At 46.7% G+C, this 26,500-nt stretch overlaps 1 protein-coding gene across 1 annotated transcript in view; it reads left to right on the forward strand.

Moving 5' to 3' along the window:
* The window catches only part of LOC149359426 (uncharacterized), a 41,318-nt gene extending 22,571 nt beyond the window's left edge, over positions 1-18,747 (forward strand). The window contains exons 6-13 of the mRNA XM_089567676.1: positions 1,656-1,772; positions 3,481-3,776; positions 5,429-5,458; positions 7,205-7,370; positions 9,003-9,110; positions 9,888-11,765; positions 12,421-12,771; positions 18,433-18,747. Coding sequence (XP_089423802.1) covers positions 1,656-1,772; positions 3,481-3,776; positions 5,429-5,458; positions 7,205-7,370; positions 9,003-9,110; positions 9,888-11,765; positions 12,421-12,771; positions 18,433-18,747 — 3,261 coding nt within the window. The remainder of the gene's footprint in view (positions 1-1,655; positions 1,773-3,480; positions 3,777-5,428; positions 5,459-7,204; positions 7,371-9,002; positions 9,111-9,887; positions 11,766-12,420; positions 12,772-18,432) is intronic.
* Positions 18,748-26,500: the final 7,753 nt, after the last annotated feature.

Consider the following 26,500-nt stretch of genomic DNA (forward strand, 5'->3'; position numbering starts at 1 on the left):
TCGCGGCGCAACAACAAATTCCAGGTACAATCCACGTTTCCGGCCCAACACCAGCCAAGTCAAACACGAAACCACCTCACCCCTATTCCCGCGGTGGAGGAAGTTTAAGAAACTCGCAAAGACGGTAGCGCCAGCTTTCCCTCTAGGTAATAAGGAACTCTGTTTCCAAGCAAAAGTGCAAAGGAATGCAATGCAGGCATCACGCCATATGCCGCGGCGAGAGTCTGCAATATGGGGAGGTTTTTTCAAAAGCAAGCTTGAGTGTTCCCAGGTGCGAGAAAGACATTAGAGGTCGCGAGCGAATTTTAGCTTCAATGAAATACCCTTTCTGGGCAGCTGTCTATAATACTCTTCGCCCCCTCCAGCAACAAAACACGAAATGTACCGGCTTGTTGCCGTCCGGGAAAGTGAATTGTCTCTTCTGTCCGTGTTCAAAAATTGGTTCGAAAGAGGAGCCTTCTCGTAAGCCCGGGACTTCTTTGGTTTTCCTTCGGATGTCCGGATTCGCCTTCAAATGTGCGGATTAAGCGAATCCTGACACCCGATGGGAAAACGAAGCAGACCCGGAAGGGACATCCGGATTCGGATGTCCTCTCCAGGTCTGCTTCGTTTTTTTTTTTGGATGTCCGGATTTCCGGATGTCCGGAATGTGCGGATTTTAATCGGAGGTCCATCGGTCAACGTGTGCTGTCTGAGGGGTTACGCATCATTGACGGAAAAAAACAAACACGCAACCGAAATTTCGTGTCAGTTCTCCTTTAACAGTGTGGAGTAAAGCAAGATAACAAACCAACCAGTTTATATATTTTAGCAGCGTGAAAAACCTGAACAAGAGCCACAGACGAAACACAATTCGGCCACCTTTCTGTTTTTCAGTCAGCTTGTTCCAGTTTTATGGCAAACCTAGAGACCTAAACACACGAAAACACTATCATAACACTGCTTCATCTAAGTGGCGACTCTTAGTAGGCAGTATGAAAAAAAGTAGATGAATTTCTCAAATATGAATCGAACCGTGAAGAAAAGCGAAAACGTAAGTGATAGCATGCAATCTAAGATGATGTGCATCGCTAAAACATCTGTGTCCAAGTCGCGCACCCAAACAGGGCCTGCAGAATTCTTACCTTTGCGTTTGCTTGAGTCTCTTATCTGATCATCTACGCGCATTACCTCATCCGACAAGTTAATCAGTCAAATCAGGCAAACGGTTACGAAGACTGTTAAGGGCGTTAACTTTTTATCGCTGACTGCGCAACACACATTCACGGTGATATATTACGGTGATATGTTACGGTGATATGTACAAGGTTGGTAGAGCGACGGCTCTGGTGAAGCGGTGGTCCCGGGTTTGAACCCCAGACCAGAACGAATTTTTCTTTAACTATGAAATTTCTGAGTAAGCTGTATAGCTCTGCTCTGTAGCCATATGGCTGCGCTCGGGTGGATGTCAATGAGTAATTACTCTCTTATTGAATGAAACCTACTCCACCTTGGGTGATTTCCCTAAAAATTTGACCAACGGTGATATGTTGGGTGTGGATGTCAATAAGTAATTACTCCCTTGTTACAAACCTGCTCCACCTTGGGTGATTCCCCTAAAAATTTGACCAACGGTGATATGTTGGCTTGACACTACATAACCACCCTGTTTGTAGCCATCGGACGCCTGGCGTATTCCCATGCCGGGACCTGTACTTATGGAGGGAGTTCAGGCTGTGCCGGTGCAGGACTCTTCGCACGGATGGTACCAACCGCTGCACATTGTGTCGCAGGTAAGCAGCCGGACCACGATTGAAGTCGCATGAGACGTACCCCTCCAACACCACTATTAGTGAAAATTAAGGCATACGTACGACCGTTTCCGATTGAGTTTTGTAAGTGTAACTGAGCATTAAACGATGCCACTGACTGCTTTGAAAGGTAGAGAATAATGTGAAATGTGCTATCTGCTACGTCCTTCAGACAGAGGTACGAACAAAGGTCAACAGGCGTTCACGTTTTGTGACACGAACTTCACCTTCAGCTGTGTGTGTAAGCGAGAAATGGTCTAGGAAATTCAACCTCACTCGACATGTTAATGGTGTCTTAACCTTCTTGGTTCTCTTCAGCTACAGCTGCCATTGCTCTATAAAAGTCCACCATTATTATTAAGAATAACTGTGACACATAATGTGCTCGGGGATTAGGTTCCCAGTTTGTGTAATTGCAGGACTGACAATAAAATGACACGCTAATGAACAGGACACGTGATTATATATGCGCTATGCGACTTACCTGTGTGACAACCCCATTGCATGCGGACGGCTGCTACGAGATCTCGGTGGGGGTGTCGCCGTAACAGCTAACGCTCTAACGAGTTTTCAGGACATCGTCAAGAGTGCTATCTAATGCCAGAGGGTTTATTGAGCTCGCTCGATCGCGTGAGTCACTCAAACGTATGGCAATAAGCAATCGCGTTAACCGGTTCGTTCAAAATGTTCCAGACTAATTTCTTTTGCAGTGACATTCTCGTATAACAAGGGCATTAGATGAAAGAATACTACTGTTGAAACGAGCTTGCCATCAGTTGGCTAGGTTGGCTCGTTAAGCTGAAGGAGAACCATTCCCTCTCTCTTCAAACGGACTCTCGACGTATGCGCCAGAAATGTGGGACACGTCAGCTCTTTCAGCCTATGCATACAGATTCGTTCACAAGTTTTCAGTCTTCAGGGTCAGCTTTTCAGGAGTACGGTTGGCCGCTTTTGGCCCCTACGAAGCTACCAAGGTCTTCAGGCCTGGTAAGGATAAAACTCCTTACCCTCCAGAGATTTTAAGTTTCGGGGCTTGAGCAGTGAGTTAGTGCCTCAATACACAGCTCAAAACACACCATGTTGCTGAGGGCTCTTGGCCCTCATGGTACCTAATTTCACCGATCACGTTAGAAAGTCTTTCTTTTTGTTGCGAAAGCAACACTACGCCAGCCAGCTCGGCTCGTCGCGTGGTCGCACTTCATCCGTATGCCGTGGCCCACGAACGACCTTGAGCCGCCGTTGCCTAGCAACGCCGCAGCCGCGCTCCAACAGATGTGCTCCGCTGTGGTAGAGGGAGAGGAGGTGTCGCGCCTCGCAGGGGGGTATATATTATGCGCTTCACCTCAGTGGATTCTAGTCGTTATGGAGAGCGCGAAAGAGAGGCAGCAGTCTGTATTTCAGTCTGTATTTTGTATTGTATTTTGCACTGCAATTGTTTCATTCTACACCGACAAATATGTATGTTTTTTTCTCTCCTGAATCTTCAGTACACTTATTTGTATTCATTTTGGGATCCACGACTAGCCTCTGGCTAAGGATCCTTGAGTGTCTTTATGTAATTACTTGTGTACTTTGAAAGAAAGAAAGAAAGAACGAAACGAGGAAGAGACAACGCGCCTAATTGCTTTCGCAATTCAACTAGGGTTAACCAGAGCTAAACCACAGCCAATTTTTTTTTTTTACTCGCCAGTCTCAGGGCAGCGACAGCGGTTCCCAGCAGCCCCTGATTCCGGTAGTGCTGGCACCGGCGGAGCAGGAGCTTCTCTCCGGGGCCATGGGCGGCGGCTACCTTGGAGACATGTTCTTCGACTTCCAGTGGGACGCCCCCGAGGATGGGGCTCGGCGTAGCGGCGGGTCGGCCAAGCGCGCCTACCAAAGCGCCCCCAGCGGAGCGGAAGAGGGACGGTTCTCGTGGTCCTCGGACGAGCTTCGTGCTGGCCGGGCGCCCAGTCTGAGTCAGGAGGCCCGAGCGTCCGAAGCCGACGCGTAAGTGATCGGAGCCCATTGATACGTTCCAAACGGGAATACGCCTATCTGGGATCAAAAAAGGGAGTAATATATCCTATAGAGCCTACTTTTTTTAGGATGTCAGCTATAGGACAGCTTACTCACTTTTAAGGCGAAAACCTTTAATGGCTCATACTGTCGTCCGTTAACAAACCCTGTCACTCGCGTTTAACTCGGGAATTGAAAAAGATAGAAGAAAACTAATGGTTGCTGCAGATAGAAAAGGAAAAAAATTAAGCTAGAAGCCAAGGTTGATGACTGCAGATTAATTAATTAATTATAGGCAGAAATGGTTTGGCTTGGTTTATGGTGTTTAACGTCCCAAAGCGACTAAGGCTATGAGAGACGCCGTAGTGGAGGGCTCCGGAAATTTCGACCACCTGGGGTTCTTTAACGTGCACTGACATCGCACAGTACACGGGTCTCTAGAATTTCTCCTTCAAAGAAATTCAACCGCCGCGGCCGGGATCGAACCCGCGTCTTTCGGGTCAGTAGCCGAGCACCATAACCACTGAGCCACCGCGGCGGCTTATAGGCAAAAAATGTCGAAATTGGGTCGAAATAGCGCGGACGTCGATATAGCCACGGGAACGGTGTGACGTAACATACACAAGAAGTCGCCATGCAGAACGGTCGCAGAGATGTCGGATTTGTGTCAAATTTGATGAAAAAATGTGTAATTAAGCGTAATTAACACTTAAGATTCCCGAAAGATGTATAATTTGGGTATCGATATAGCCGCGGGAACGGTGTGACGTCCCATCCACCGGAAGTCGTCACGGCATAGTGTCCTCGGCTTTTGCAAAAGTGTCCACGCAATTTTTTTACTCCTTCCTGTTTAGAGAGTAATGTACCGTCGGGAGTGCAAGTGTTGCATACCACGTGAACTTCTTTAGGCTGCACTGCCGTGCAATTTTGCGGCAGTGCCCGCTGTTTCCAGGCGACGAAAAAGAAGCTATAGTGCAGGCTGCAGCAGCGATGCGGTAACGGCATTGTTGGTGGTCACTTAGGGTAAACAAGCACGTGTTTTGCTCTAAGCTCGTCGGCTTAATTATCTAGACGGGATTAATCACCTTTCTAAGTGCTGAAGTGAGGGGGAAGAACTCAGGAAATAGTTGAGGGCCCAAATGATTTTCTTTACTGATGCGATGTCTCAAAAAAACAGGCTCCCGCGGCTCCTGTTTGACTGAAGTGCGTCTATACAAGTGCAAGAAAGCCTGGTAGTGATCACGCGCCCGTGGCGCGAGAGCTGCGACAGCATTGGTTTTCTGTGCTACATTTCGCAACCGCAACTGTGAGCGCGACTTCGCGAACATTGGCATAGGAGGTATAATTCCGCTACAGGGGTGCGCTGCTAGACATGCAACAGTCACTCTATGAAATCATGGATGCATCGGAGAAAGAGGTTGGCCCTACCCTCGAAAAAAAAAAAGCCATGCTGCGCTCAGCATGCAGAAACTCAAGCGGCCTTGACAACGAAAGCCAGCAGCCTAGAAGTGCTAGAATTACATTAATGGCCAACGAGCTAAACTTTGTGCATTTTTCTATCGTCAATATTTTTCCTCCTCACTTTCCTCATTATCAGCGTGTATGATCTCGCTTGACAAGCACTCTCTTGCGTTTCTGTGCAGTGAGTCCGAAGCCGAGATCGAGGAACCAGGGTAAGTCAAGACCTGTCGACCTGTTCGCTGCGTTTTACTAATAAGCGGAATGGCTTAGGATACAAAAATGAAATTTGCTGTTCGTGTTCACACGTTCCTACTTAATTGTATCCGTTGTTTGCGTTCGCATGTCCCTGCTAAATTGCGCAAACCAGCAGAAACGGTTTAGCTAACCTATAAATTTCGGCCATTCCTTGCTCCTCCACTGTGCTCGAACTGTTTGTGCTGTAGTAATTTCCCGCTCGACATCATGTGTGGCATGCTGTTCTGAGTAATTATCTTGTCTGCACTCTCATGAGAGCGTCATGCCACTGCGAGCGGCGTATAAACAAAAGGACAATTATAGCGCGTTTCTGCATACACTAATACAAGTGCGAATGAATGTTTTTTGAATGTGGTGTAGATAGGGGCACGTTCTGAAGGGATGCATTTTTTATGTTTGTCGTTTTTTTATTTTGAGCCCACTCAGAGTAGGCTTTCATTAACGGCTCTCGCCATAAAACTAGATGAAATTTTGTTATTGTTTGGTCGGACCAGTTTGCGCTGATACTACACTTACAGTTTTGAGAATGCTGACGTCCGGAGCTGGTGCCAGCAAAACTTTGTGCACATGACGTCACTGAGAAGAATCCCATTGATGGCGCTGCAGCGGGTGGCATGTGACACTCAGGAGAAGGTGCGGTGTAACGTTCTGCGAAAAGTGCATCTTTCGAAGTGGGACCGCCTACCAACGTGCTACATGACGCGTAAACTGTGGGTTTGATTGTACTTTAAAGAGCACATATAAGGGCCTAATTAATCGAGGGGCGGGACACCACTGAAACCAAATGACTGAAAACTGCACGCACACTGCTGAATGCTCAAAAACCTTTCTACTGGAAAAACTCGACTACGGTTAGCAATACACGCACAGATAACAAAAAAAAAAAAATGTTTATTGACGGGATCCGTCACAAAGATAGTCCTGTTTTATTTTTCTGCACTGGCTGATGTGTATCTGATGAATTCCTCTAAAAGGATTCTAAAAAAATAAACACTTCATGGGAGTGGTGGTCAGCTTCATCGATAACGAAACATCTACGGCCACCAGGTTGGTCTTAAACTGCCAGATTAAGGCATTGATTAGTGCTATTAAGCGGTGACCAGTTCACTACCTGTCCCTACATTAAGGAAGACGTGTTTCTGTAAGTCGTTCATCACAGATTACTGGCCGAAATGAAGTTAGGGGCTACATAAGATGTTTCGCCACTGAGTATACATGACATATATACGCGTACAATGGTATGTATTCCGTCGTGCTGGAAAAAAATTATGCGTGTGGATGGTATTTGAAAGATCAACCCAACGCGAGGGCTGACTGACAACTTACGTTTGTTTCGAGCAATGCAAAATTAAGTTTATATGCCACAATGTTCTTCCACTCCTTCCGGCTATTCACGAGATGGTTCTGTGGTAGTCGGTGATGTTTGTAAAAGATGCCTCTTTGTCTCAAATATCTTAGCTATAATCGCATATTATATCTTACAAATCCTTGTTTGTCTGGTTACTAGCGTTTCAACTCTTGCCTTTCGGCTAAGTGTGTGTTTTAATTCTTCTCTGACATTTCTGCTTAGCGTGGGTGTTTGGGGGAGGGGTTGGCATTATTGCGCAGCGCGGAATGACACGATTTGGCGTGGCCTCTGTTCTTTTTGCTTATTTTTCTTATTTACTGAACTCGTAATAAAATATCGCTATTGTTTTAAACAGTGAAGGCATGCTCGAAGCGGAGGATGAGTTTGCAGCGGAGGCAGCTGATTCCGCGTCTATGGCGCCTGTCGCCATGGAGACCAACATGCTGCGCTCTATGGTATCCGAAGGCGACATGGATTACAAGGAGACCAACGCCCTCGAGTCCATGGCTGACGTGCGCGAGGTGAGAGTACCCACATTGCGCCATCTTTTGGTGCGCTGTGAAACTAGTCGGGCACCATCTTTTGAGCGCAAGCACCAAAGAAAGTTCTATATTAATCACCGTATAGCCTGGTACAAGCCGGGGAATTCTGAACAAATGGTTTTAGTTTCCACAGCTGCCATGAGATGCCGCACGGTGTTGAACATCCCGACCTACCACGTGAATTTGGAAGTTTTGAATGTTTGGCACACTTCACTGATTTTCTACAGCTGTAAAATAAACTCGAAGCTATTTTACGCGCAAGATTTTGCAGTTCGTATGGAGTAGGCCATCAATACCAACTTGTATACGCAGCATTTCTTATTGCGCAAATATCCGAAGCGAGTTATTGAATGATCGCAAATGGCAGCCAACAGCTTCCTTTAGTTAGCGGTGTCCATGAAACTTTGGCTTGCACAAAGCGAATTAGAAAAAAAAAATTATTGCTATATCCGGTCCTTTCATTCAAATGTTGGCTAACTCAGGCTGTCCCTTTACCCTTGTTAATTTTGTTTTGTCACGAACCCCATCTTCGTTCCTTCTTTCCAGCGTGAATATCTATCTGATTACATCTGCGTAAACTGATGTCATTTGGCCTTCGGGTTTTCTCAGGACTAAATGTGTTCCCAACAGCAACGTCTTTTAGAAACGCTTCCAGCCCACAACGTTAATAGAGATCTGCCGACAAGTCTTCAATCAGAGGAGCTCACCAGAGTCTTGCTGAGCGAAGCCGTACGGAGACGAAGGAAAGTTAGATTTCTCGGCAATCTCGCAATCTTGCGCGGTGTCATCAGGGTGTTGAGCTTTCGTGGATGCGTTGCTTTTTGTTCTAGCCGTAAGGCTGCGCTAAACTTGAGGCAAGTGCGTACATCCTTGACTGCAGACGCTTTTAGATTTGAAATAATGTTTCAAACCTCATTTATAAAGCGAACGAAAATTACAAATTTACTGAGGAAACCAAGAAGGAACAGGGGCAAGTTGTAACCGATACAAATACGATGCAAAAACAACATAGATGCAATAGAATATTAAAAAAACGGCACCAATTGCCGATGCAGGATAGGGGGAGCGCTTACGGGTTATCACAGCTTTCTGCTCGAAGGGGAAGTGACACTGATCTCCGAATAACCACGTGAACTCGAACCGAGCAGTAGAGGCAACATTGCGTCAAGGTACGATGTAGTTTAAGATAGTCAGGCGTAACTCTTTTTTCGGGTTTCATAGAAAGTCTCACCAAGCAAGCGAATGCTGGGATATGCCTACAAAGTTTTATTTGATTTGGGCAGCGTCTGATAGAAACCATGTAATTAGCTTCGAAACAATATCTGTGCCGGAATTTATAAGAACGCATGAACAGTATTCCTGCAGTCTCGAAAGACCAGAAAATATTCGTTTTGTTTTCCGAATCTGATAGAAAAACGAGAAGCTTCCCTCCCCACTGTGCGCATGTTTAATTCTCTTGAACAGGGCATTTTTTCACTTTAATTAGTTTCATGCATTCCTACTTTGCAAAATTCCAAATTAGGGCCTCGCTTCAGAAATTTTCTTAGTTGAAAAAAAAAAATATTCGTTTCATTACCGGTGTTTCATCATTATTGTACTCTTCACCCGCAGGATGATGAATACGCTGAAGAAGCCAGAGAATTCTTTGCGGAGGGTGGCGAATATGGTGAAGGCGCTGAATATGGCGATGGTGAATCCGCCGATGTGGTGCCCGTCGTTGTAAGTGGATCGATAACAGCGCGTACCAAGTTTAATATACGCTAGAAAACAAACCAGTGAGAAGAATTGCAAACCTTGTTGATGGGCCAAGAGAAATGTTTGAAATTTAGAAAAAATAGTAAACCCTTCATGCGAGAACTGCTATTTGAATGAGCATACTGTAATTCGTTGCGCAGGGATCTCTACAAGATTGTTTTAAATAACCGTTATCGTTTCTAATCATCGATAAAATAAACAACTTTATTGTGTCACATTCAGATGTCGCATACTCCCGGGGAATCGTCTCAAATTACTCACACTTGTTGCCAGAGTACCCTTAGCCATAGCACACTGCGCTGGCACGCAGCTGTCTTCATAGGCCAGCTAACTTTTAAATGTCAGCCAAAATACGGGAGATGCATCGGAAGGCCTCGGTGTCACGCAAAGCATATTATGACAAAACTAATCCTTGAAGCGAAATAGCCTTGGCCACGTGTTCAGAGACAGGGTCTGCGTCTTCTGCTTCTGCTTGAGACACTTCGTTTTTCTCCTCACATGCGTCTGCTGTGAGTGTAGCGTTGGCCATCGAAAGGCTTACTTTGGCGACTCAGAACCGGACATGTTGTGTGAGACCCTTTATGGCGCCGCAGAAGTTGCGAAATGTCGGAAGACCAGGAGGACCCTCGCCCTCATTCCTTAGGGTTGTAGCGCTTTAGGGACCTCTAAATGCCACGTGTTAAGAACAGAGTGAGAGCCCTTAACTAGAGAGCTTTAGCCAAATCTGTGTGTAATCCTCAGGCTGAAATGGCCGAAGAGGCCCGTCGAGAGGAGGGAGAAGAGAGCCCATCATCGAGCGGAACCGGCACCAAGGGAACCCCGTCACCTGCAGACGAGGGTGCGGAGGTCGACAAGGAAACTGGCATTGTGATGATGCCGGTTCCGGCAGCGCCGGAGCCACCACCCCCACCACCTCCTGCCATGGAAGCCGCCTCCTCGCCGCCTATTTCCGAATTGATCGATGAGAAACGGCTACTGGCTGACAAGGAAGCTGAGCAGACGGACAAGGAGATGCGTGATCTCGAGCTGACCACCGTGGAACTCTACCCGGAGAGCAGACTGGTCATGCTGCTTGCTCTTCTGCTTCTCATCTGGATCCTCTTCCTTATCATCACTGCGGCAGTGAGGCACGACTTCAGGACCCCTACCACGGAGAGCAAGGCACCCAGCGATCGCACCGCAGAGACACCGACGACAGGAGACGGCGGATCACCTTCCTGTCCTACGATTGGCACAGTGAGTGGCACAGTGGGTAGCCCAGTAACTCCGAATGGCTCAGAGTCGACCACGACCACCGAGCCGCCGCTGCTTGGTATTTTCATCTGCTCCACAGAGTATTGCAAAAAAGAGGGCGATTACATAAATGGCCTGATCTCGCAGTCGTCCAAGAAGCCATGCGAAGACTTTTACGAGCACGTGTGCGAAGGCTGGAAGAAGTCTGCGTCCGGACTACTCGATAACCAGCCTGGCGCAGCTGTCTCTACGGATACTCTGTTGCAGAAGGATATGGAAGACCAGCTGCTGGATTACATCATGAACTCGACGCAGGCGGATGTGATGCCTGCGCGTGCCTTGTACGAGCGCTGCATAAACCGGGCCGAAGCGGACGGGGCCCTTCTTGAAGCAAAGGAGCTGTTCCGAAAGTGGGGATCTGAGTGGCCCCGAACCGACGCCGGTGGTACGTCCACGGATGTGTGGCTATTCGCTGCCAAACTCTTGCGATTTTTGGGAGTGCCGTCTCTCGTGGGCGTCGAAATCGGCCTCGAACCGCGCAACTTGGACGAGACGATAATCGAGGTGGGTCCGCCTAAGGCCATCTTCTTCTCCAAGGACGTGTCCGAAGCGCGCGTGGTGGCCCTTTTCACCGATGCGGCACAGTCTGCCGCCCAAGCGCTGAGCCCTCAGGATGCCAACGTCCCGAAATCAACAGCCAATGACGTCTCAACCGCGCTGACGGCGCTCGCTCCCCTCCATCTGGACGACCTCGGAACATCACCTCTAGACTTCGAGGTCGACAGCCTCAGCTCCCTCGGCCAAGGTGTGCAGGTGTTCCTGGGCGCTGTCTTCGAAAACATCGCAGTTCTCGACGCGAGCAAGCGAATCATGATGCACCGGGGACGTCTGGCGCGGCGAGAGCTCGACGAAACCGTGAACAAGGTGGAACCACGGGCCATGTTGAACTACCTGGGCTTGCTCGCTATAGTGGCGCTCACACCGTTTCTGCCAGACAGCCTCGCGTCTCTCCGCGTACTCCACTCTGTGCAGTCCATCGGCCGTGCCCAGACTCCGACCAACGAACAGCTGTGCATGCGTGCCGCCAGCCAAGCGTTCCCAGCCAGCGTCGCGAAGGCGTCCGAGATTGTGCACAAGGACGTGAGGCGATCCGTTTGGCTGTCGCAGCTGGAGACACTCTTCGTAGACTTCGTCAACAACGTGACGTGGATGGACAATCTCACCTCGCTGCTGGTGAAGTACAAGATGCGGCATCATCGCACGGCAAGATTCTTCCCGGCCTGGCCTCTGGAGGATTGCAAGCCAGCCGATGTTAGCGGGAAGGCCAAGGGTTTGGGCGCATTTCTAGACGCAGTCAGCTACCGTCAACTGCAAGAACTTCAGCAAGTACGCTAAGATTTTTCAGCACACTTCCAGTATAAGGAGTACGCCCTTAATAATTCGATTTAGAGTAGGCGAGAACACTAACTCTGTAGGGCGTAAACAGAAATTGGAGGGCAGCACTTTCCGGATCACCGGAACAGGACCACAGGAGAATTGAGCTGATTTCCGTCATTAGCTTCCGGAGCCCGACAAATGTTTCTTGAACTGCTGAGAAAGCCCTGTAGTTTCCTTCGTAGCCATCTGGCTGCTCTCAGGTGGATGCTAATGAGTAATGACTCCTTAAGAACCATACCAATCGTGCCGGACAAAAAAAAGTCGTTGCCTATATCCAACTTCATAATAGGTATTCTGCGCTTGATGGGTCGTTCCATTGCACTGACTTACTTTAGCTGTTGGGGAATAGAGAGGACTCAGCCACCACTAATTTCTTTTCGTCCTTTTAATAATTGCGCATTAACGCACGTGTTTTAACAATTCGCCTGGAAGCGCTATGTCAAAACTGCGGAGTCGAGCTCAGCTGGCATGTATCTGGAGATAAACTTGTAGCTTGTGCTGGACAGTATCTTCCAATAAAAGTTGAAGTGCCCATCGGAAATAACGCTGTGCAAGTCGCCTGACGCGTCCTACTTTGTCATTCCCCGTCTTACTTGGCACGCAGTACGGCAGGAAGCCTTTCAAGCCCAGCACCGGCTCACCACTGGCAGTGTGGGCGCGGTACCGGCTCTGCCTGCAGCTGCTGCAGATACCGGTGGGCCTGGTCAACGGCTCGGTGCCCAGTAACGGCACCTTCTTCGCGCTGCACCTGTCTCGCTTCGCTGTGCGCCTGTACGCTGGGCTGGCTCAGCTACTGTACGAGGGTACCCTCTACGAACTGGAGATACCGCTGTACTTCACCGAGGACGCGGAGCGAACGCTGGACCAGCTGATCGATTGCCTGCTTTCAGACGCGAGGAAACTATTTCCGAGCGGCCTTGAAGCGGACCGTGTGCGCAACGCGCTGCTCGAGCAGGTGAGCTGTAATCGTTGGAAAAAGCTGGTTCTGAGGGAACGAAAGGGCGCAGTAACTGCCTTTCTTCTCGGCGGACAGCGGTGAGGGAAGTTAGGATGGATTGAGAGAAGAAAGAGAGGAAGGGCCATCCTAGTTGAGGGTTCCGGATCCCTTCGGAATAATTTCGAGCATCTTGGGTTATTTAACATGCACTGAACCCGGCCTCAGCGGCCGCGTTTTACAGTAGGCAAAACGCAAAACACCCCAGTGTGCTGGGCGATGTCGGCGCACGTTAAAGATCCCCAGAAGGGTGAAATTATTCCAGAGCCCTCCACTGCGGCACCTCTTTCTTCTTTAACTTCCTCCTTCCTCCCTTTCCTCACGGCGCGGCTGAGGTGTTCATCGAGAAGTCAGACAGTTGTTGAACCTTTCGTTTCCACAAAAAAAATTTTTAGTGGAGGGTTAAGGAATAATTTGACCACGTGGAGTTTTTGAAAAGATACTGACGTTATTCCAGAGCCCTACACTGCGGCACCTCTTTCTTCTTTAACTTCCTCCTTCCTCCCTTTCCTCACGGCGCGGCTGAGATGTTCATCGAGAAGTCAGACAGTTGTTGAACCTTTCGTTTCCACAAAAAAATTTTTTAGTGGAGGGTTAAGGAATAATTTGACCACGTGGAGTTTTTGAAAAGATACTGACGTTATTCCAGAGCCCTACACTGCGGCACCTCTTTCTTCTTTATCTTGCTCCTTCCTCCCTTCCCTCATGGCGCGGCTGAGGTGTCCATTGAGAAGTGAGACAGTTGTACCTTTCGTTTCCACAAAAACATTTTTTTAATGGAGGGTTGAGGAATAATTTGACCACGTGGAGTTTTTGAACGGGTACTGACGTCGCACAGCACATGTGCATCTTTTGCAAGTCGTCTTCAACGAAACGTGGCCGTTACGGCTGGGATTTTATCATGATATCGTGGTGAACTGCGTTGAACCTGATAGTGGGACATGCTCGATTGCTAGTAGAATCAGGGTTACTGACCCCGACTTCAGGAAAGTTGGTCGGCGACATTGGTCGTAGGGCTTCCTTTGAGGGGCTTTTCCCGCTGCGTCTCAAGTTTTATTCGTTTGTAGCTCTTGCGTAATGTAGGGGCGGCTGAGCAGTGACATCATACCGAGGTTTTTCTGCTATGAGGGTGACTGAAAAGAAGGCACCTTAAGGTGTTCATTCAAGTGCAATTTACAAAGATAAGAAAACACAAATCAGGGACATTCTCCGTAGTAAAAGCACCGGCTCTGATGTGGCAGTACGCCGGAATTAAACAGTGACCACCCGGTTACTACTATCTGACGAGAAATTCAGTGAAAGATGTTCCCGTTGGCGAATGCGCGTTTCCCCGTGCAAACTCTAGCTACAGAAGAGCTAAAAGCGCAAACATTAGTTTACGCCGCTCCTCACAGAGGGCGCCACCTCCGTTTGCTTCTAGTTTGCCTGCAGTGTTTCCCAACGACGCCGACTCCGCAGAACCGATAAACGTTCTCTTTAACAGTTGTCGGTGCAAAACACTTAAATTCTTGTTCCCAAGGACAATATCGCCGAGGTGGGCCTGACGAACCATAAAATAAAATGTGGGACCTGTGCTGATGTGTTCTAGGGAAACTTGAGTGTGGGTGCATTCAAGGGACCTTAGGTTGCGGGAGGTAAAACTGCACTGCTTTTACTTCGTCATCGCGGGCAAGGACAAGAAGTCGAGCTTTTTTTCTGTAAAAAGAAACTAAGTACTGCCCTCTCAAGCCGTGGGAGGAGTAGCGTATTTCGTGCACTGCGCTCCGACCTTTTCTCGCACTTAGATATCCAGCCACGGACTGGACTAGAAGAGGACCCATTGCTTTTTCCTGCCCCGGTAGGAAGGCGTAGTGAGGACGCATTGCAGCATCATTTTCTGCAGCATAGAACCGCCTCTGAATAACCGATGTTTTTTTTTTATACTTATGCACTCGTGCATGGTTTGTCCATGCCTTTAGGGCGAGCTGACTCAAGCCTTCACTTAGTATGTGTCAACACACGTCTGAGCACAAGCTTCACGCACGGTGGACGACGAGAGAGGTGACGCCGATTGGGAACTGCTCAATAAATGTATAACCTCTGCAGGTAGATGAATTCCGCGCTAAAATAAGATTCCAGTGTGGCCTTGGCATTGATGTAACATTTGAGCGGACTAGTGCAAGGAGAGATTCGCATATAACTGTGGATATCGAAATTTGAAATCACGGGCCGCTAATGGTTTTAATCTCCTTTCTTTACTCGATAGGGCCGAAACTCTGGATAGCGCCTTTAAACTCAGACTCCAAGAAACTTCCTGGGAGTAGAGTGCTCGTCCGCCTGCCTTCTTGATTTTGATGAACGACCCATCGAGTTGGAAATTACTGAGGAACTGAGAAAAGGAAGATTGGAGATCGCGAAAGACAGGTGGCATAGTATTTAAAACTATTAAAATTTCTCTCATAAGTTCTCTTTTCCTCTCATAAATTTCTCTCATAAGATAAGCTCGAAAAATGTAGTTCTTAAAGGAGACGCCAGAGGGCATGCATATACCTGGACGTGATACGTTGAGAGGCAACTGTTGTCCTAGTTGGTATTTTGACGTCACATCTTTTATTTATTTTTATTTATTTATTTGAATTTCCTGCAGCGCCGTGACAGCATGATTGCAGGGGGGGGGGATACATACTACGCACATTTCAAACACACAACATGGGGTACCCAGTCAGTGATACATGAAGAAAATCGAAAGTAAGTAGTGGCATCAACTGTGTGTACACATCTGTCAGGTTTACTGGGAGTATCAATGCAAAACAGAAAAGTCGATAAAGTATAAGTGAGCATTTACGCACGCCTCAGGCTCGACAACAGCGCACGAAAAGCATTCTCAGACCGACATTCAACAACAGCATGAGGCAGCTTATTCCACTTATTGATGGTATGCGGAAAGAAAGAGTGCTTGAAAGCATCAGTACGACATTGCGTCTCGCGTCTTTTTCATTCATGATCGCACCGTTTCGATGTAAAATAGGGTGGCAGCAAATATGTTTTAGGGTTTATGGCAGTTTTATTAAAATAAATGCGGTAGACAAATTCTAGTTTAATCTGTAGTCGGCGCTCCTTAAGAGAGTTCCACTCCAAATCCTGCTTAATGCTGCTACTACGAACATCAAAGCTATAGCTGTTAGTAACAAACCGCGCTGCACGATTCTGAACTCACTCCAGAATAGCACAGTGGGTTCCGGCTTAAGGGTAATCTCTTCTGTAATCTTCTCCTTAGTGGTAAATAATATGAATGACAAGTCTTACGGCCATCAATGTATGATACTTTACCTACGCTAGCCAACGTGACTACTGCCGCGCGTTTAAATGAACGCTGCGCACTGAATTTGAAGACAAGATTTCTCAGAGCTCAATGCGGATCATATTGAATGCGGCGAAATAGCTGCAGTGATTGCGAAAAAAAGTCAGAACTCGTAAATAGTTTCTTGATGTATCCTTTGATTTCTTGTAAGTTTAAGAAAAAACTAAGCAAAATATAGGCAATTTTAAGCGAGACATGCATAAACGCATCTTCTAATAGCTGAGTGTGCTTGGTAAAAAAAAAAAAAAAACACCCGAGGAACAGGAATGGAGATTCTTTTCTCCTTATAACCCAATTTGTGCCCAATATGGAGCTCGAAAATTATCACCTAGTTTTTACCTCCGGAATTCATTCGCAGAAAAAAAAAACAATAAATCAGAAAACGAAGGGCCCTAACCTGAAAACAAAAGGCCTTACCTATTTCAGGCCCTCAGTTCTCAGTAAACTTTCGTTTCATTAGGTTCTTACGCCCAAAGGCAATTTAAGGAAAAATCACGCTAAACTCGATTTCTACCCGAAAGTGCGCTTTCACAAAATTTCTGTCTCCTCGAGTACAAAGCTGAAAGCACCACACGAGAAAGGGCAGAGGTCTTGCACTTTTTACAAAGTGGAGTTCTCAATACTGTTAATGCTTTTAAAGGCAAAATTTTAACGCTGAAAGTCGCTACCTTCAGCTCAGTTCATCCGCGAGCCGACGGACCGGCAGCTCGAGGAACAGGGACCGGCTTATTTCCGGGTCGCAACCAAAACGTAACGACATCAACCTTAAGGTTAGAAGAGCATATCACGAGGCGCCAGGCGAGCGTTAGAACGGCGGAGGGAGCCCGGCAGGTCAGCGCAATAAGGAAAGCTCAGCACTGACGCAAAAGCAATTGCCAGGATGGTGACGCAACGCAAGCGTGCTATTAGAAAGAAGGCCTGAAACACTTCCGCGAACACTCACGATGGAATCGCCGTCACCCTGCCCACAAACAGGCTTGAAAAGTGTGGGCCCAAACAACGCTAGCTGCCCATACCTAACAAGCAAAGAATTCACAAGAGCACCCAGTTACACGAACACCTTAATGCTGGCAATGTGTTAGAATTAGGAGCTATTGATGCCTTTAGATGAAGTGACGTTACTTCTGGTCTGGTTACGTTACTGCCCCCCCCCCCCCCCCCCCCCCGCTAAGGGCCATTTAATATTCCGATCTGGGGACATCACTTCTCTTCGTTGTCGCCGCAGACGATGCGAATATCCTTTTTTTTATATCGGAACAGTCTTCAATTATTTCAGGTGGAAAAATTAGCCCGAGCCACCCTGGGTTTTGAAACTTTTGGTTCAATAACTCGATTTGCAGCAGACATTAAACTCTAAATATAGCTCTTATATTTTTCCTGCCCCCTCCCACCCCCATGAACTAAATCATAATCCAGTTCAATGAAACAATTGGAAGATTTAAAGCAAAATAAAAAGAAATTCTGAGAATAAAAACGAAATTAAAAAGAAAAGAGACTAACGAATTCAAAACAAAGAAACAAAACCCGAAAGTAAGGGCTCTACCTGCATGTAATGCTATGTCGCTACAATGCTATAATGCTCCCGGGTCCTGCTGAGCCATGGTTAGCTCTGCCACTGCTGCCGCCTCCCTTATAAAAATGGTCTATAGACTTCTTATCGACTCTATTGCCTTCGTACAAATATTTCTTTTTGTCTATTCATAGTATATAGACTGTCTATAGAGAAAAAGTCCACTAAAGTGTATGGCCATAAATCTATGATTGTCTATAGACTGTCTATAGCATTTGTATTGCCTATAGACTGTTCTCTGTGATTTTCCTATAGACAGTCTATAGACTTTATAGACAGAAGTCTGTCCCGCCGCGGTGGCTCAGTGGTTACGGCGCTCGGCTGCTGACCCGAAAGACGCGGGTTCGATCCCGGCCGCGGCGGCCGAATTTCGATGAAGGCGAAATTCTAGAGGCCCGTGTGCTGTGCGATGTCAGTGCACGTTAAAGAAACCCAGGTGGTCGAAATTTCCGGACCACTTCACTACGCCGTCCCTCATAGCCTGAGTTGCTTCGGGATGTTAAAACCCAATAAACCAAACCTATAGACAGAAGTCTATGCACAGCCTATAGACTGTCTAAAAATTTTTGTAAGGGCTAACCGCCTCATTCACAGTAGCATCATAGCGAGACGGGGTTAAGCGAGTAGGTGGCGTTGAAATTGGCGGCATCATCGTCGGTCGCCTCGTAACCTTCCTTTTCTTTGTCAACGTGTTCTCTTGCCCTATGCCAAGGTCCTGGCTCTGCAACTCAGTTTCATGGCCTTCCGGCAGCTGCTGGGCTTGCGGCGCATCTGGCGCCACGACTTCCAGCTCCTGACGCTGCCCAACGTCACCTCGGACCAGCTCTTTTTCATCTACTACGCGCTCGACCACTGCGAGCTGAGCGACGGCGTCTACGAGTCGCACCAGTTCGAAGCACAGCGCCTGCTGCCGGCGGCAGTGCGCGTCAACGCGGCGCTGCGCCAGTCCGTCCGTTTCGCGCAGACCTTCAGCTGCGAGCCCGGCTCACAGATGGCGGCCCGAGAGCCCTGCCGCCTCGTCCGCTAGGGGCGCGACGTGCTCAAGTTCCCAGAGCATGCTGGGCGCACTATCCATTAGGACTTTTGCTTTCTATTCGCAGAGTATTCAAACGTTTGTGCAACGATTTGATCCGCCATCATGAGTGCTTATCTATTACTTGGTGCGATCCATTAGGACTCGTTATTTTTGCGCGGAGAATTACTAGAACGTGCGTAATCTGTTTCTGCGTCATTCTCCTGCGCACTGCCTGTCATAAGAGCATCGTTAGATTTGGCAACGGAATGCCGACTATATGTCACTGAGCGAAAAACAAAAATGATCACGAAAACATAACGAACGCATACAGAAAACAGAGAAGGATGTCATTACTGACGTGACAAGTTAGTCAAAGTTTTTGCGCAGAAACTCTATCAGGCTCACGGAGTAGGGTAGACAGAGCGGGTGAGTGGGAGAAAGCGTATTCCTGTTTTGCACAGCTCAACTCCTTTCGTGGCTGTAATCCCAATTTTACTTTCTCCATTGAATAATCACTGTAGTCATACGCTTCAAGATGTATGCTTATGCTTCAGCGACATAACTTTGTAAGGAAACCTCAGGCAATAGCGTGCGCTCTGAAAATGTTTATTTTGATGCTGCAAGGGCGCTGACCGTGTCGACTGCGCGGGGAGGCTGTGTCATTGGTATCTGCGCATCTGTGACATCTGTCGAGTTGGTTCTTGTTTCAGCGCCACAAATTCAACCCAGCATTTTGTTACGCGGGAGAATGCCCAGAACGTGGACTGATTAGCCTCGACTTTGCCAATGGACTTATTAGCTTTCCCAGCGTGACGTGTTGTGGACACAAAGTGTAGAATTTCGTGTTCGCTGAAGAATCTTTCATTTTGTTTTGCGATTGGCGCGCGAACAGCGCAAGGATTGTGTAAGAAAAATACTGCTCTAGTGACCGGCAACGAAGTGCTACTTTCCAGATGCCGTTTTTTATTATATTTAACGCCAAATTGAATATCGGTCAAAGGGAACAAGTTGTCGTGATTTAATCTTGCGGCACCCTAGTTGGTCGAATTATTTTCAGTGCAGGTAAGTACAACGGCTTCTTGCGATTAACTGGGAAGCCTGCACTTGAGTCTCCCTAGAATGCTTTGTTAATTAGGCTTTGTTAATTTGGTGAGCGAGAAGTGATAATGGTTCCCTGCAGTTTGACTAGAGCCTTTCGAAACTTGCATAAGGAAGCGTGGCGCAGCCTTATGTTCAAGAGCATACAAGAAAAAAAAAAGCTTTCTCGTTTGAAGTTGGAGATCGCCGTAATGTGGAAATAAACAGGTTACAAGAAAGCGGGTTTTATAGCAGAATGCTGCCTTCAGAGGCAGGAAAGCTGCATGAGCCGAAGACAAAGAAGTAAGACTCTGTATCGTGCATGAATAATCCTTCCGTTCTCAAGAACAGCGAGGTGTTAATTCGATAAGCGGGATCGTAATAGGGCGCGATTTAGCTTAGCGTTGTCTTACAGAGACCACGAGAAACTACCTCACCTCCCTCCTCCCTCCGCCCCTTCTCTGGTGAAAAAAAAACTGCAAAAGACTGAGCTATTACACGAAAGGAAGGTACTGAAGGGAATTAACCAATGAACAAATTAACCAGCTGTCTCACATAACATGTTCTGCAATTTCTAAAAAGCTTCTTGAGTTAGAGGTGCTCTTTTATTGACATAGCATTGTCAGCGGTGTAGCCCATCAGAATACAGCTGAGATGTGCTACCTAGAAGGATCGTTAACTAATATTGAAGCGTTAACTTTTTAACTATTACTGATATCTCCTTATTTATTCATAGGCGTGTAGCCCACCGCAAGTAATATATCAGTTTTCAGAACTTCGAAAACGCAGTTACCCTATGCGCTGTCTCCCCACCAACTTTGGCTACTGCAGGGAGTTACGTTCACCGGTTAGGTTGCTTTGCCTACAAGCTTCTTGAAACCGTTTGTACTTTGCGGCGATGTAGCCAAACTTTGTTGGGCCACAGAGCCGAGGGTAACCGCGTTTGTAAAATTCTAAAAATGATATGGAGATTACTCCCGGTGGGCTGCACGCCTTTCAGTAATTAAGGAGCCTAACAGTAATAGTTAAAGTCAAATATTCAATATTAGTTCACCAGCCTGCTAGTTAGCACGTCTTAGCTGTATTCAGATATTGTACACCACTGATACTGTTATGTCGCAAAAAAGCGCTCTTCTAACACAGAAAGGACATTTTTAAAAAAGCTCATAACATCTTTGGTAGGTCGTTATACGAGTATGTAGAATGACAACCTAAGATGCGATACGTGTAGCACACGCCAATATAGTGTGTGTGAAAAAGATTTAATGCACCGAAGAAATCGAGGTTAAGTGGGCCTTCATTCCATAAGCCGGTCGGCTTTTGCCGCTGCTATTGCCTGATTCATCAGCCACTTCGCTGCGAAAGGCTCCGTGCAAAACGTGCGAATTAAAAAAAAAATGTGCCAAATTTTACTGGGTTGATATAAGTATTTGCCTGCAATTTCCTTAGGATGACCCCTTGCTCCCTGCTTATACTTTTCTTCGGTTGAGCGTGTACTTTCCTTCTGAATCTCGAACGTTGGAGTAGTTATCTCTGACGTTATAACGGCTCTTAATAATTGTTCCTAAGTTTGTTGGGGGAAGAGGGGTAATAATGCGCAGGGTAACGGCTTGAGCGCTTTGGTTTCAACATCCACTGAGTGTCCTGGGGTTCATATAATTATGGACTTTGTCTTTTCTACTCTGAAGCATTATTTTTGCGTGTTTACCAATCTTTCTTCTAGTATAGTTCGGATATGTAGTCTGGGAATCATTAATAACACTTGAGAGCTTCCTGGAAGCCATCGCCAAAGCAACCGCTTCGACCTCCGCCTGGACCGCCCCCCCCCCCCCCCCCCCCCCCCCCCTGCCGCATTAACTATTTTCCCTTCTGCATCTGGGCATGGTACAGTTGGAAAAAAAAATTGAAGGAGTAGCGTTCCGGAAAGCAAGGTGGCTTAAATCCTAGCTAATAATAATAGTAGCTTAATTGTATTTTATCTGAAATAAAATAATAGTTGATATACTAGATGCGATCAAGAAGAAATTGGCTTGGATAGACCATTTGCTGCGGAGAGCAGATAGCTTACGACCCCTTGGGGTGACGGAGTGAATTCCGAGGAAAGGTAAGCTGAGCAGGAGACTGCCGAGAGACAGATGGGCAGCCATGATTAGGGAGTTTTTGGAGAACCGTTGACTGCATCAGGGAAGGGCTAATAGCTGGAAATCATTGGGAAAGGTGATCCTTTTGCAGTGTACAGCGGCAGCCCCGGATTGCCGGTCTTCAGGAAGAGACTCCATATATGAAGCGGTGCACAGCAAGACCAATTCGAGCACGGTCAGCTGCGGGGCTGTGACGGCCTGCGATTTGTATTCGTTTTGCCTTTTCCTGACACAACGTTTTCAGGAAAATGAATGATCGGATACAAATGAAAACAAGGAATAATGTAACGAATAATCTGCACTTGTAAATACTACTAAACAAGCGTAAATGGGAGTGTTAAATCAATTGTGCCAAGATAGAAAAAACTGCACGAAGATTAAAGACGCGCATGGCGCATGTCTGCAGGCAATGGGCTTGACGAAGTCGACCTGGTAATTAATGTTAAAAGGAGCTGGAATTGAGCCAGTTACTCGGGGTTCGTATTTTTTAACAACAGGAAGTGCACAACACCGAGACAAAAACACGGAGACACGAGGGTACTGATTAATTGCGCCTGATTTGTTTATTAACAATAATAAATGCAAGTATAGATAGGCTAACTTTGCACCGGTAAGTTTGCAAAAAAGTTTCAATCTAAGCTGTAGAGCGTGCTGAAAGTGCGCACCGAAATTATTTTCCTTTAACGCTGGTTTCGTTTGTTTCAGCTCAAAACAAACTCTGCAAGCTTTTAAAGTTGTCAAGTGATTATTCAGGTTATACATAATGATTTAATGCGTTATGAGGTCATGTCTTGCCAAGACGGCGGTTCTAGTCCGAAGAAGAGGTTTAGAAACGCCAAGAAAAATACAAGTGGCTCTACTGAGATAGAATTGTTATGAAGTTATATACCTTACATAATATCGGGGTTAAAAGATGGTCTAAAATTAATCGTATTCATTGCTCCAAATTCTCTTTAGAAATGAGCTACAGGAGGACCGTGTTTTCCCGAAAGTAGATACAGGTAGGTCTTAGTCCGCATTAACGACGTCTACGATGCGACTGCTATATACAACGTCTTGTATCCGCGAGCCATCCAAGTTCGGTACTGCGAAATTAGAGTCGTGTATTCTCACATTAACCTTGCACAGAGCATTGTAAAATAATGCAGCAAGTTTGACGTTAGCAGGATGTGTTTTTGCTTTATATAAATAGAAGCGACGCCATGTTCGATAACACATGAAAATTTGCACTGCAGATGCACCTGTGCTTACAAGAAATGTTCCTCTGTGCGCCCATTCAGCAGTGAATAACTTTTGAGCAATATTGCATTCATATTCGGAAGAGCACATCCCACGTGAATTGAGCTGATGTCCTCAGTTCCGTATTAAAGTGATGGCCATGAAATTGACTCTGGACTGATTTTGACTAAAACAACTTCTGAACAGCCTACATCCTAAAAAAAAAAAACTACAATGGTTAAACAGCGTTGCCTTTGACGCTTTAAGAACGGGGTATATTACTTGGAATTTAAAAGTGAGGATTAGCTTACTTCGACTTGTGTAACAGCTGATCGTTGGGGTGAAAAGTGACGTCAAACTAACATGAAATTAAAGCATTCGAGGCAGCTGGAAAGAAAACAGGTAAGTACATCACAGCGTGAGATCAAGACTGGAAGCAGTTAAACGTTTGGAAAGAATATTATTAACAGAATGCTACTTTCAGCATAACTATAGTCTGCAGGATCCACTAGAAGCAATTAAACAATTGGAAAGCATATATTAACAGAATGTTAGTTTCATCATTGCTATTGTCTGCAGGAAATGATGGACAAACCGGAAAAATTGATACTTGCCAAATTACAATGGGGATAGCCATGTCATTATTCTAGCATGAAAGTGAGGATGCGCGGTACCTATGACTAAAAAACAGCAATATAAAATTGTTTTAAGTTGCAAATTTCAGCACAAAAAGTTAAACAAATACAGTGCTTAGTCCTGCGTGAGCATAAAATGTGTACATTTTTAATGCAGAATAGGTTTGGTTTGGTTTATGGGTTTAACGTCCCAAAGCGACTCAGGCTATGAGAGACTCCGTAGTGGAGGGCTCAGGAAATTTCGACCCCCTGGGCTTCTTTAACGTGCGCTGGCATCGTACAGTAGACGGGCCCCTAGAATTTCTCCTCCAAAGAAATTCAACCGCCGCGGCCGGGATAGAACCCGCGTCTTTCGAGTCAGCAGCCGAGCACCATAACCCCTGAGCCACCGCGGCGGCTTTAATGCACAATAAAAACGAAGCACTGAAGATTCATTGCAGAGAGAACGCTACGTCTGAGTACAGAAAATGGTTTCTTCACTATCTGTTTTATAGTTTCAGTATCGAATATAAGAAACGGTCTCAGAGTGTGAGAGAGAAAGGAATTTTAATGAGGGAAAGGTGGAGAGGTCGGCCGGTGGTAACATGGCCCTGGCCTGCTAGTGTGATTGCTGATAAGTTTTTATGCGTGCTCACTGATTAGGATGCCGTCTTTGATCGTGTCGTCCAGCGAAAGAACAAAAAGAAAAAAAAAAAACAGTTGATAATGATGACTGCGGCCGACCTACTGCTACCAGCGAGGTAATACATGGCGGGAAAAAACGGAAACGGTGCAACTTTGAAGAAAATGACCAGACAAAAAAACGAACCTCACTTAGAGTTCGCAATCTTTTAAGAAGGTGACCTCGTTCCAGCTGTCCAAATTCCTACAGGTAGAAAACTGGCATGGCTTACATGCCTGCAAAGCCCCTGCTGGAATGAGTCGAAATTAGTTTGGTTACCATAAAGCAGGTGTGTAAGCACACAGCCATGGTCACCACAAAATAATGGTCTAGCTCCTCTAACTGATATCACTGATCTCCCACTAGCTCAGCAGACGACCAAGCCTCGCTCCCCGAGTGCAGTGGTTAAAGCGAGAACTCCACCCTTCCCGGAGCAGTGCACAGCGCCGTAGCGCTGTGCACTGCTGCATCGCTTACCCACTGGACCATTGCGCCAGATGTGGTATGAGGACTCCCAGGGATCTATGAATGTGAAGTAGAGAATGATCTTCTGCAAATATGGTAGTCAACCGATTACGCTATAGCGTCACACTCTTAAGGCGGGGCTTAAGTGTCTCCACCAATTTTTGCTTCATTGGGGTTTAACGTCCCGAAGTGACTCAGGCTATGAGGGACGCCGTAGTGAAGGGCTCCGGAAATTTCGACCACCTGGGGTTGTTTAACGTGCACTGACATCGCACAGCAAACGGGCCTCTAGCATTTCGCCTCCATCGAAATTCGGCCGCCGCGGAAGGGATCGAACCCGCGTCTTTCGGGCCAGCAGCCGAGGGCGTAACCAATGAGCCACCGCGACGGGTCCCCTCTAATTTTGAAAATCACGCTTTGACTTCTGGGAATGGGCCCGGTCGTCTATCCTTTTTCCTCGCCACACGTGTGGTGTGAACTGAGTTGCCGAGGAAGATTGCGATCCCGACTGCACGTTCCAGCTTCTGAGCAGTAGGGGGTTTATTCCAACGCACTAGATTGGTGTTATTCTACCCGCGTCCCTGATTACACGCCAATTTTGCTGCTGAATTTATCGCTGTTGGTTTGGTCCTTCTAAAAGTTTCCCGCTATATTTCTCACGTAATCATGCGCTTGAAAATTCGGGACCTAGTCTCTTGTACCGACCCCTAATGTACTTTGTGCCTCTTCATGTGCAAGAAGTGCCTTTTTAGTGGATCCAAGGGCACTGTAGCATTAGTTCAAATTCTATGGCCGATTTCTTAGTGAAATCAGCCATCAATGGGAATGCTGCCCACGTCGTTCCAAATATTACCCTGCTGACTGCGTCCCGTTTAGAACGTTTACACATCAGGACCCTAGCCATGAGCCCATTCTGGCTACAGCGCACTACGAACACTTAAAATTCCCATGGAACGTTCCTTCATGTGCCTCATGGCAATGCGAGGGTTACATGCCACCATTGCGCTGCAGTATTTCCTCGCCTCAATATTTATTTATGCCGTTCTGGGCTCACACCGTCGAATCTTTGTGCGTCGAGCGGGAAGTTGAATCCTTCGACCATTTCATCCTCTCCTGCCGGCTCTATGCATGACAGAGGATTAGGTATGTGCAAATCCCCCTCGTTCGATTAGGGCTGTTGTTTACTATTACCGTCCTCCTCTGCTTCAGTGCAACGGTCAAAGGGCATGCCCTTGAGCTGGTGAGTGAGCTTCTTCACTGGTATGTTATCGAGACGGGGAGATTTTTGTGTTAGCTCTCCTTTCCCTTTACTTCTCTTTCGAAATTAATTATTTATTCTTATTACCCTTTAATTAATTTATTTTAACCCTCACCACTTTGTTTCATCGATTTTCGTCATCCCCTTGAAATCTATCGAAATTCGTTATTCGTTTTCCCAGATTCTTCATCTTTTATTTATGAACCACTTGAGATAAGTCTTGATGTATTATTCTCCTGTTCGGTTCTGCACCAAACTCTGGCCAGTCCCCCCACGGTGGGTACGTGCCATCGCTTCAGAAGCAACAACA

The sequence above is a fragment of the Amblyomma mixtum genome, chromosome 2 (genome assembly GCF_055824585.1).
Source record: "Amblyomma mixtum isolate Tamu chromosome 2, ASM5582458v1, whole genome shotgun sequence".
Classification (NCBI taxonomy): domain Eukaryota; kingdom Metazoa; phylum Arthropoda; class Arachnida; order Ixodida; family Ixodidae; genus Amblyomma; species Amblyomma mixtum.